The sequence below is a fragment of the Nomia melanderi genome, chromosome 13 (assembly GCF_051020985.1).
Source record: "Nomia melanderi isolate GNS246 chromosome 13, iyNomMela1, whole genome shotgun sequence".
In the NCBI taxonomy this organism is placed as follows: domain Eukaryota; kingdom Metazoa; phylum Arthropoda; class Insecta; order Hymenoptera; family Halictidae; genus Nomia; species Nomia melanderi.
In genome coordinates this window covers 989,492-1,001,035 of record NC_135011.1, presented here as the reverse complement: position 1 = coordinate 1,001,035, position 11,544 = coordinate 989,492, and the positions used below count along the sequence as shown (strand labels likewise).

Sequence of the window (11,544 nt, the reverse complement as noted above, 5' to 3'; positions counted from 1 at the left end):
TAAGATTGAATTGGTCCCATGAACGGCGCTAGGTTCCATAGGTGATTTCCGACAAGTTCTCATGAATTTTCTGTTGCGTCTCGTCCAATAAAGTAAGGATAAGATTGAATTGGTCCCATGAACGGCGCCAAGTTCCCATGAATCTATCCCGCGAAGTAGTCCCATTTCCGGACCAACGGCTGAAACGAGGACCAGGATCAAGTCGCGGATTCTGGTCCGCGTTTCAGGAGAATTTTACACGCTGCTCGCAAAGCCTGCTCTCCCCGTGCGGTCTCGGGCTATTGAATTACAGGTTTCCGTCGACGTGTACAGCATCGTGTCGGCCGCGCGCACGCACGTACCCTTATCTGCGCAATACTTCCGTCCCGTTCATTATCGTGACGCTTTTAGTAATTCCCGATAACTTGGCTACATGGTTCGCGGAGTAACGGGCTCGCGGAGAACGGCGGAGCGATCGGTCTCGCGAAATTCTGCTCGAACGAGTCGACTGCCGCGATTCGAGGAGATCGCTGGAGAACCGAACTGGCTTCGTCGTGAGTTCATTAGAGGATTCGGGATGGATCGGCGGAGGATCCACGGGTGAACAGTGAACTGGACAGGAAACGACGTTCGGCTCTCCGGATATTATAGATTGTTATGTGTAGAAATGAATTCGGTGGCTTAACATTGTCAAGCTCTCAAAAAAAATACTTCAACGATCAAAGTATGATCCTCTTCTAAATAAGCGCCGAATTAATCGCTACATCTAATCCTAGAGGATCCTCTGAAAAACAGGATCATTCTCGGGTGTTTCCTAAGAAATAGAAAGCGGCGAGCGGGAATTTTCCGCGCGAGGAAGCTTGAGGGCGGTTTTTCGGAGACGGTCGTGCGAGTCGGGTAAAGAAAAGGAGCCGCGGCGCTCGATCGCGCAGCGCGAGGCGACCCCGGCCGAGAATCCGTCTAGCGGAGGTGTAGAGTTGGACACGCGTGCAGTCGGGTCGGGGGCCCTGGAATCTCCTCTCTCCGGCGTTCACGGTTCCCGACGTGCACGGCACTGCCTATTGACGTCTGCGGTAGGCGTGGTTTCGCTCTGCCCGATAGAGGGATATATTTACCGCACCGCACAACTTTTCTCTCTGGTGCGCGCGAACGAGCCTCGCCTCACGTTATTCGATTAATAATGTGTCGTATTCACGGTGCGAGGTTTGATGCGACCGGTACACGCCGCGGGACCGTGGCCACCACTCGGCACAGGGATTGATCGCTCCCTGCGGACACGCCGCGGACCTACCATCGGCAGGGGTGACTTAGCCTACTCGGGAACCTGTACGCGAGTGTGCTCGGCTTCTTCTTTTCCCTCCGTTATCTCTCTCTGTCGCGCGCGGCCACGGTAACATTCATTCCCACGAGTGTGTGACGGTGTGCTCGCTTCAAGCTCGCCTCAAGCTTGCTCGCTAAGCTCGGGCCAGCGGCTCGCTCGCTCCGTGCCGTTCGCTGGCGAGCACTCTCGACGAGCCAGTGCACCGTGTGCTCGCGTGACAGGCGTCTGTCCCTCATCTGCGTCGCTGCACGCCGACACGTCTACCCCGACAACAGGATCTCTTTAAAGACAGGCCCTTTTTCTCGACGTACACCCAGAGGAGAATGGCGGGTGACGGCGTTCCGGTACTCCTGGTCACCGCGAACGTGGGCAGCGTTTTCGAGGAGGTACGTATGCAGACGTCGTCGACTGACCAACGGCTTTTTCTTCTCGTTTCCTCGACTTCTCTTTTCCTTCTGTTTTCCTCTACGCTGACCGCACACCGCACCGACCCTGAGCGATCGATCGCGCCTCGCGATTTACGCGTTCGGTACGCGACACGACCCACTTCTCTCTTCCTTTCTCCCCTTTGCTTCTCTCCTTTTCCCTCCTCGAGGCTCGTTTGGCGCGACTTTCGTATACCCAGACACCCATTTCTTCCTTCGCGTTCGAGGCTCGTCTTCCGAGTGAGATTCGTGAATGGTTTATTGGGGAGATTGTTCATCGATGCTCTATAGGGGTGGGTGGTTGTCCTTTTTCGTGGAGGGATCATCTGGAAGAAAAATCTCATGAACATCGAGTATAAAATCTCATGACTGCGCGGACGTCGAGAGAAGCTAGCAATGATATCCTCGCGGCAACCACTTATCTCCTTCGCCTTCTCCGTTCTTCCGTTCCTTTCTTTCTTCATTCAACTTTCGGTCCTCTCGTTTTTCCTTCCTCCGTTCCGGAGAACCGCGAATCGTCACGGCGCTGGCCCGCGCGCGACAACGTCGTACTCGTGGAATCTTGCGTCTCTTCGGAGATCGCCTGTCGGTTGCCGTGAATTTACGACGCGATCGTAAATCGATCGGCTCCCACGGGGTCTTCGTCGATTCAGCACTGAAAAACGAGGTTTCGGTTAGCACCGGTGGAACGATGGGATTACCGTGGTTTTCCGCTTTCGCCTGTCGTTTACCGTCCGTCGATGCCGCTGCGATCTGCGATCCGGATAGTAACGCACCGGGTCTTCGTTTCTCTTGTTGCAGCCTAGCGTGATGTTGAAAATTTGGACGGAGGAATTTTTATCTGTAAGTATCACAGATAAGAGTGCACTGTCATCGCGTAAACACGATGCGCGGTATTTACATTGACGGGTAACGCTTTCCACAGACTATACTGAGGCTGGATCCAAAGTTTATTGCACTGCACTGCCAAGAAGTGGGCGGGAAACATTATGAGGAAAGTATGAGGCACGTGGAAGACTTTGTTAGGTAAATTGAACCTTGTATTATAATTTTATATTGTCTTTTTTCTTTCTTTTTTTTTTTGTTTGGTTGTTTGACCCCCTTTCTGCTGTGTCAACCGTAGAAAAGATTCTTTAGAAAATCCTATTATGGAGAGAGAGTCTTTTGTAGGGTTTCCATTCGACGGATCTATTTAAGCCTAAGTGGATTAATAGAGCAGAAACTAATTCTTTGGGTTCGAGAGAGATATGTCTTGTTTTAAAGAAATTATATGTTAGTGTCTGCGTGTACAAGTTTTTTTAAACTGCACCAAGACAAACAGGTTTTCCTTGGTTACGATATTGAATGTGATTTAACGCACAAGTGGCAGAAAGGGATAAAAATAGATGATCACGCATGGTTCCACAGTTGAGCGAGCCGCTTCAAAAGGAGGGCTTATTGAATGATATTCATGGGGGAGCGATGTAAAAAAAGAATGAGAATATAGTGTGTCCTCTGGGTGATAGGAAAAGTTCAAGATCTCTGGAATTCTCGCAAAGCTCTATTCAATTCAATGAAATTACTGGTTTCAGATTACTTATGTCATCCGAAGAATTAAGACTGTTCGATAAAATCAGAGTATTTTTAGACGAGGACTATTCCTCTGCTGAACACTTTACGGTATGCGATTGAAGAATCTATTGTATTAATTACAACAGTGCCTAGCTCATAAAAGAAATACTAATTACTGTTGCAGGCACTTGGAAATTTTTACTTTGTCCATGAATCTTTGAAAGATGTTTTATTATGGGACTTCCAAGGTATGACACGTCCTATATTGTTGCTAGCAGCTATTCCACAGCACAAATTCATTCTCAATTCTATTCGCAGAATGCACTTTTGTACCGGTAAGTGGAAAAGAAGTTCACTCTGGTAACATAGAGGCAGTCACGACCAAAGAGAAGGCAAAGTTTCCCCAAGAGTTCTTCCCAGAATGCAAGTGGTCCAGAAAGGGATTTCTGCGGACACGATGGAATATTAGCGGGACAATTTTTGATCTCATAAATATACACTTATTTCACGATGCCAGTAATTTCATTGCTATGGAAACGGTAAGCATACTACGCATCATTGAACGATCAACCGCGTTACAAATGTGTTCATCGTTAATTCGTTTCCAGTTTCCATCTGTGTACAGTAAAACGCGCAGAAGAGCGCTCGAGCATACGTTAGATAGGTTTCATAACGACAAATATCCAAATGTACCATACTTTCTATTCGGAGACTTCAACTTCAGAACAGACACAGCTGGCGTGATAAAAGTAAGCTGAAACTATCAAATCCCCCAAAGCGTACTCTCACAAAATCCCTCAGGTACCATAAATCTAAGGAAACACTGTCCTCTTACAGAAACTTACAGAAGATACTCAAGAGAGAAGGCTATCGAATAAAGGAAGCATTTCAAAGCTGCAATTTCACAATAAAGACGATGATCTCATTTTAACGTTAGGGAAAAAGGAATTCTCTCATTGCGAGCACCAGAACGTGTTCCTCCAGAACAGTGGACAATGGGTAAGCGATCGATCGTTGACGATTCTGATGAAAATGTGACTTACGGTGATGCATTGACAATTAGGAAGACCATAATGAAATTACCGATATTTATGTAGCTACGTGAATATGACAGAGAGCTGGAAGACTTTGATGGAAGATTATTTGAATTTCCAATTAAATTTGTGCCCAGTTACCCGTTTGAGGAAGATATCAATGAGGGCTCGCATTACATGCAAACACGAGTTCCAGCCTGGTGCGACCGAGTTCTACTGAGCGCGACAGCGAAAATGCTGGTTCAGAATGTATGGAAGTGACAATAGATTAAACCTGGTGTCTTCGTTACAATCGAACCTCACCATTAACATCATCATTCTTTCTGTGCAGGTATCGTTGTCCGACGCAGTGGAGTATGGGATAATAGGTCCGATGACCTGCATGGGTGACCACAAGGTGCGACAATTTCTCCTTACTATCTTACAGAGACAGAGATACCAAATAGGAGCTCTTTCCTCTCTATTTATTATACCGGGTTTACTTATACTTACACACTTTCCTAGTTCTTACTCTTATTCTGATGATTCATTCTTTCAATTATTATGGTGCAGCCTGTTTTTCTGGAGTTTCGAATGAATCTTTAAGCACTAAGGTACCTATCTATCAACTGTCTGCCTGTTCTTATCTTGGTTTCCCACGTATCCTCTATTTCTGCTAGTGCTCCACTATCTTTTTTCTCTAACGAACATTATAGGGGCTTGCTCGGTGTAGTTGGTTCAGTGTAGTACTCCGACTTCGCCTAATTTCCGTTTCACAATCCTGCGCGCGGGGCCGGCGCGTTCCGCTACGATAACTCGTTATCAGTCCCTCCACGAGTCTACTCTAATCGCTATCGAACAAACGGCGGCCGTCAATGTAACTCCATCTCATCTACCGATCTTGTACCATACACCATCACCTCGACGTTACTCTTACGGGGCCCCACACGAGGAATGTCCCCGCCCCATACTGCACGATAAACACATAAGGACCGTCCATACTTTTTTTTTCTTCCCGTTTGCAGCCAGTCTACTTGAGGGCTGACCTCGCCTTGGACAAAGGTATGATAAACTGCTGCAGCTTGCCGCGCGCACCTGAGCTTTGCTTTCGAGTGCCAGACGATTACGTGGAGTTGTTGTCCATGTTGCCTGATTACCATAGTTGCGCGGCCGGCCGGGTCGCTTACACGGACCGATCGGCCAATAATCTGTTGCACGCGGCACCCGTCAAGCATGACCCCTACACCCCGGATAGCATGGACAGTCCGAGTCCCAACGCGATGATAATCGCCTCGGCGGACGTGGACGCGCCGTCCCACGCGCCCCCGCACGCGTGCAACCCGCCCAGACGAGTGGACAGAGCCGTGTCCCCGGCGTTGCTGAAGTCCAAGCTGGAGCTGATCAAGAGACAAGAAGCGGACGTCGATCAGGAGCCAGCGGACATCAAGCGCAGCCCCAGCGACTGCTGCCTGCACTCCTGGCCGCAGCACGAGGACAGACAGTGGACGGCCAGGACCAACAGGTGCAACAGCGACGTGTCCTGGCAGAGGTCGCACGTGCTCACGCAGGCGTGGGTGCAGGGCAGAGGCGAGCAGGGCTACCACTCCTTCGGCGACAGGTTCGACAGGTCGTCCCTCAACTCGACGCCAGAAGGTCTGCCGACTGACTTGGTCATACCCAGGATAGCCATCATCAACGCCAGCAACTTCGAGTCCAACGAGAGCTCGGTGTACCTGCACGAGGACAAGTTCAGCAGCTACTCGGACAACAAGCTGACCACCTACTCCGACGGCAGGACCAAGAGCCTCAGCGAGGCCGTCAGCTCCGACAAGTCCGACGAGCTGTGCGAGAAACTAGAGAGCAACAGACTGAAGGAGGGCCTGTTCCTGCAGAACCTGGGCGAGCTTATAGCGAGGGACGTTATTTTCGATGGAATTGAGAAACTGGAGGAGGGACAGAGGAAGCTCGAGGCCAGGACCTCGTTAGTATTAGAGGATAAGGAGGTTGGAGCTGAGTCGACGAGGAACGAGATTGAGGAGTGCGAGAACGCTGCCTCGAAGAGGAGCGAGTCCGCGCAGAGCCAGGACGACAACGCTGGGAACGCGAGGCTCAAGTCGAAGGCTTGCAAGGTGACCGAGAGGTGCAAGCACAACATCGTCAGGAAGAAGGGCAGGTGCAGGAGGTGCTGCTGCATCGTGTCGTGAGGGGACGCGTGTCGTGTTCCTTGTTCGCTCGGTCGCCGAGGCTACGTTGTTGAGCGATGGCTCCTCGGCGTTAACATTCCTCGAATCGCTCGGATCGAAGGGGTCGTGTGTATTTATTAGTCCGCAACGATCACGGAGAGCAACTGCGACTCATCTCCGGACGCTCCCGCTTGTTCAATCCACACGTGCATGTCGCGAGACGTACGGTGTCTGCATGCGCATGATACTCTTTGCTGAGGCAATGGTCTTTGGTAGGTAATGGTTTCTTTAGTCCTTTGGATTAGCTTGAGTCGTTGCCTTTCAGGGCCATTGCACTCGAGTGATACGGATTGTCCGTGCGAGTGTCGTTGATGGAACGAGTACAGCTCTGTTATTGGTGATTCGGTTGATACAGTTGATGTTGAGGATTGATGATGATGTTGAGAACTGATGATGACCCTTTGTGGACGAAGGTCGTTTCAGAATAATAAATGGTTATATTTAATGTAATTACTCTGACAAGAGATCAGCCTTCCATTTTTCCTATTAATTAATTAATTAATATTTAACTTCATCTGTTGAAGACTTTGTTGAAAGTATCTTCGCAAAGGGTTAATCTTAATAATGGATGATATAGTTAATATTCTCCGAGTATTGGAGGATAGTTGATGGAACAATGACATTGAAGATAGATGAATGTTCCTGTTAGGGTTGAAGACATGTTCAAACGTGTTTTTCCAAGAGAACTAAGGAAGACGCTGTACTTGTTTCAACGACACGCGTAGTTAAACTATTGTATCGTTGTTGCCTAGGTGTTTACGTGTTGTGTTGTGTAGAAGTTACGAGTCAGAGAACCCCCAAACGACAGTGTACACTATCGAACAACACGTACAATGTATTAGCGGAGCATATTCTCCTAAACCTCTGTTATCACCGGACATATTGTGCGATTGATCGTGTCTGGATGTCACGTCTGGCTTTCCCGAGTCTCGATCCCTCGTCGAACTTCCCACCACGCCACTTTGCACTTTCGAATAAACCGCGCTGCGTCGCCCGAGAGATGGCGCTGCCGTCGAAGCCGTTACACCGCGGGAAAATTCAAATTTGAATGTTCACCCTCTATAGGCTCATTTAACTTTGAAGCCACACATCAGTATATCGTCTTGATTTATTTCAAGATTTATTACAAAATATATTCGTTTCAAATTATCGAAGCTATCAAATACATTGTTAATTAATATTAATATATGAACGTTTATTTTGTACTGAATAAATTCTGTTATAATCGTGAACAAAAATTCAGCCTACAGAGGGTTAATTAATCGGAAACGAGTTAATTCCATGGACGCAGGCTTCGACGACAACGAGAATCGCCGGGTAAAGTGCGAATTGATGCAAACCCGTGTGCATCGTATCCTTGCCAAGTTCGTGTCTACGTAGCATGTTAGCGAGATGCACATGTAAGTCCGGTACTTGGACTCGACTGCCAAAGTTAGTTTCGTTCTAGCGGTGAGAGAGGGAGAGAGAGAAAAAGAGAATGCGTGCGTGCGAGAGAGCGTGAGAATGAGAGAGTTCAATTTTATTTAATTAAACCGTTTATTTTATATTGCGCTTAGTTCCCGCTTGTCCCCTAGCTTCGTCTTTTTTTTTTTAAATAATTCAATCGATTCAAGACACTGTCGAGCAACCGAGGACAATACCAATAACCCTTTAGTGCCTTAACCTACGAACTCGTGTTCGCGCACTCGCGGAATATTTCTCGTCAGATCGTAGTCAATGCCGTTAGAGTTTAGATCGCGTGTCGACGAACACGTTCGTTCGAGTCTTGCCAAAAAGAGGAGACAGGAATCCAATGTATTCCCAGTACAAGTCCGACGTCGCGCTGCCACGCGTGACGCGTCAATAGGTACTTAGCGAAGTCTTAATACCTGTAAGTTCCGTTCGATCGGGCCGACTCAATATCTCCGAATCGAATAACCTGAAATAAACGGATCGCAGATTCGAGCTGTTCGATTATTACGCTTGACGTCCCCTACCCGACGCTGTCGACCACCTATCTTCCGTTTTGTAAATACACGTTTACTTTTAATACCACCGAACCGAGCTTTCCTCTTATTTACACCTTCGATGTGCGTGTGTGTCACTGGCGATACGATAAAGGGATTATACTTAATTATTCCTTAATTCCCCGGTGATTATGTATAATTGCCTGGGACTACAATCTCCGAATTAATCCAATTTACTGTGACATACACGTATACATATATATATACACATATATTGTTCGACGTTACGTGTTGTTGTTTCCTGCACGTTGCATCGCAATGCACTGTCAGTGTTCCGCGTGTTTACTCGTATAACTAGTCCGATAATGGTGGAGCAGATTGAAGTACATTAAACACAATTCACCCCCAGAATGAGAAATTTCAGATCCCAGGTAATTCTTCCAACGGCTCGTTCAAACTCGCAGTCGTTTCCCGCCTTTTCAACGGCCCACGTTCGCGTTCCGAGTTCTGTGTTCCCCGCTCTTTTCACGACGCCCCATCAATTTCAAATTCTATGCATATATATACCCAAGTCGTTTCCATACGATGTTCACACATCAATCGACTTTATCGAGATATTTCACGGATTAATCAAAACTGGGTCATTTCCAATTTAGAAACCGTGTTACCCGCGTACCGATAAATTCCACCATATTGCATTCCAGTGTTAAACTTCGTTAATCAGTAACGGTACTTTTTCGTTGCAAGATTATTCAATTAACGACCCAGCTTCATCGTAGCACGGAAGATACGAAATTCTCCTACCTTAATCTGCTCTGCCGAGGTCCAAAGACGACCCAGCGAATGATTCATTCCTGACCGCAGACGCCGTCAACGAGGGGTCCAAATCGGGTGTGATGTCCGGCCTGGCCAGTCGCGAGACGCTCAACAACAACAACAACAACCACAACGGCAGCACCGGCAACGACAACAACAACGCCGCGTCCACGATCACCAGATACATTCACATCAAGCACGCGGACTCGTCGGTGAAGATCTTCCGGGAGACGACCGTCTGATGCCACCGATACCGGTCACTGTTCGAACCGAACTACGCACTCGCGAACAGTCTCGACGCAGCCTCGATTTTCATTATCGAATCGATACGCTCCCGTATCGATTCTAACCTATCGATCGGATTCAACCGGTGCTCGCGCCGATCGTTGAATCGTTTGTCACCGAGTATTTCGTGTACTCGAGCTTCACGGTTACACGTTCGAAAATGAACGTTGACGCGTTACCGCACGCGAATGATTTCCTTCGCGATCTGTATCGACTTATTCGATAAGTCGAGCGTACTTGGCGACTTTTGCGTCGACGACAGGCCATGCTTGCACGGAGTTTTGATTAGCCGTTGATGGACCGTTGACCCGACGCGACCTTCCACTGATGCGACCAGATTCTACGGAACTTCGTACCTGTTGCCATTCAGTAAATCGTACCTGCTTATCTCCCACCGCGAAAAACGAAATACGGTCCGCGCAGTGACATCTGTGGATGTCACGAATGGTAACGCGGTTGTTGCCATCTGCGTCGGGTCACGGAACTACTCTGTTGACCGGTCGATATTTATGAGTGAAGAGAGTTAATTGACATTTATGATAGCATGGTATTCTATGGTGATTTAACCCCTTGTATTATTTACCGAGCTGTGTAATATTTTAGGAACTTGGAAACAAAATGGCCATTTGACTTTAACCTTTTGAGGTTCACTCAGTTACAGCTTAAATGACGCTCTATTTATTCAATATTTGGGAGTAATTGAAATGTTACCTTTAAATGGTACAATTGTGACTACAAATAAATATAAAAAAATTGTTAAAACAGGTAGTTGCAATAGAATGTCGAGTCTGATGTAGGACTGTTAAGGGTTAAGCAGGAATTTAATTAGGTGTGTTGATGGAAATGTTGATCCGTGGGCGAAGAATGATTGTTCAATTTAGAAATCATCGTCATTGTATGGCAAGGGGTTAAAGCAAGAGTTTGAATAAACAGGAATCGTCTCCGGTTAACAGACCAACGGTCGATAAATGTCTGGGACAGTCTGGATCGACGTCAGGCAGAGCGATCGATATATACCTGGTCACAATTAAATGTTACAGTAGAAAGGTTGTAAATGTCTTTTCATAGAATGTTCGGTGTATACGAGTGTGTTACCCGGGTGCAATTGTTAAGGGTTAAGGGGCAAAGGGGACGGGTTATCGACGCAGCGAACCTAACGGAGCGTATCCGTCGGTAACGATCGCCGCGCGGTCTTATTTTTTAAGTGTTCGGTGTTCCTACGCTAGATTTCATTCGACAAGGTTTATATTCGTGTCAAGACGAAGGGGAGGTTTTACGACAGATGATCGCAAGTACCCGTCAAAGATCGTTCGATGTGATATTACCGTGGCACGCTCCATTTTGTCGGTCTCCGCCGGCAGAAAAGAAAATGGCGCCAGGCGTGCCGCTGGAACCGAGCCACGCGACTTTTTCCAACGACTCGATTTTTCGAACGGTTCTCGAGAATTCTTTTCCGTTTTTCGAAAGTACACGTATACTTACATATACACACAGCGTACGTGATCGGTAGCCATCCTCAATCCGATCCATGGACTCGACGATTCGCCGGTAGCATTCCATTAATTATCACTGGCGGGCGTGCTCGAGACCGACGAGAACTATAACAAAGTAAAGAAAAGTCTCTAGTCTAGGTCTTGCATAGGGTACATAGGTATTTGCACAAAACATATCTGTATTACTCCTCGACGTCCCGCGATGAACTCCCAAGTTCGCTCGCGGACGCTTGCCGCTGTTACTTAAGGCTTCTGTAATCTACTCGGGTAAGACTCGCTGGACCATTATTCGCTCGCAATTTTATGCTTCCGACGATCAGGCTGAGTCGCGAACAACTCCCGCGCGTCTAACGCTAGAACCACTCGATAAATGATCAGTCGAAACGATCTATTCGTGACTTCTGTTCGCCAGTTGCTCGAAAGCTAGATGCTTCTCCGGCAAATCACTGGATCGATTTAGCAGTACGCAAAC

At 47.6% G+C, this 11,544-nt stretch overlaps 1 protein-coding gene across 1 annotated transcript; it reads left to right on the top strand.

Moving 5' to 3' along the window:
• Nucleotides 1–326: 326 nt before the first annotated feature.
• 5PtaseI (inositol polyphosphate-5-phosphatase A) lies at nt 327–8,476 on the top strand. The gene is made up of 11 exons (XM_031986719.2): nt 327–1,686; nt 2,527–2,568; nt 2,651–2,751; nt 3,297–3,384; nt 3,461–3,524; nt 3,595–3,815; nt 3,885–4,025; nt 4,114–4,275; nt 4,374–4,559; nt 4,642–4,707; nt 5,315–8,476. Exons 1-11 carry the CDS (start codon nt 1,624–1,626, stop codon nt 6,491–6,493), a joined length of 2,313 nt encoding a protein of 770 aa, XP_031842579.2. The 5' UTR covers nt 327–1,623; the 3' UTR covers nt 6,494–8,476.
• The last annotated feature ends 3,068 nt before the right edge of the window (nt 8,477–11,544 follow it).

Bases quoted from the DNA above. Each gene is read 5' to 3' on its own strand.
- 5PtaseI (XM_031986719.2), top strand. From the start codon at position 1,624: ATGGCGGGTGACGGCGTTCCGGTACTCCTGGTCACCGCGAACGTGGGC. The intron at 3,525-3,594 runs GTATGACACGTC...TTCTATTCGCAG, and splicing joins TTTATTATGGGACTTCCAAG to AATGCACTTTTGTACCGGTA. The intron at 3,816-3,884 runs GTAAGCATACTA...ATTCGTTTCCAG, and splicing joins ATTTCATTGCTATGGAAACG to TTTCCATCTGTGTACAGTAA.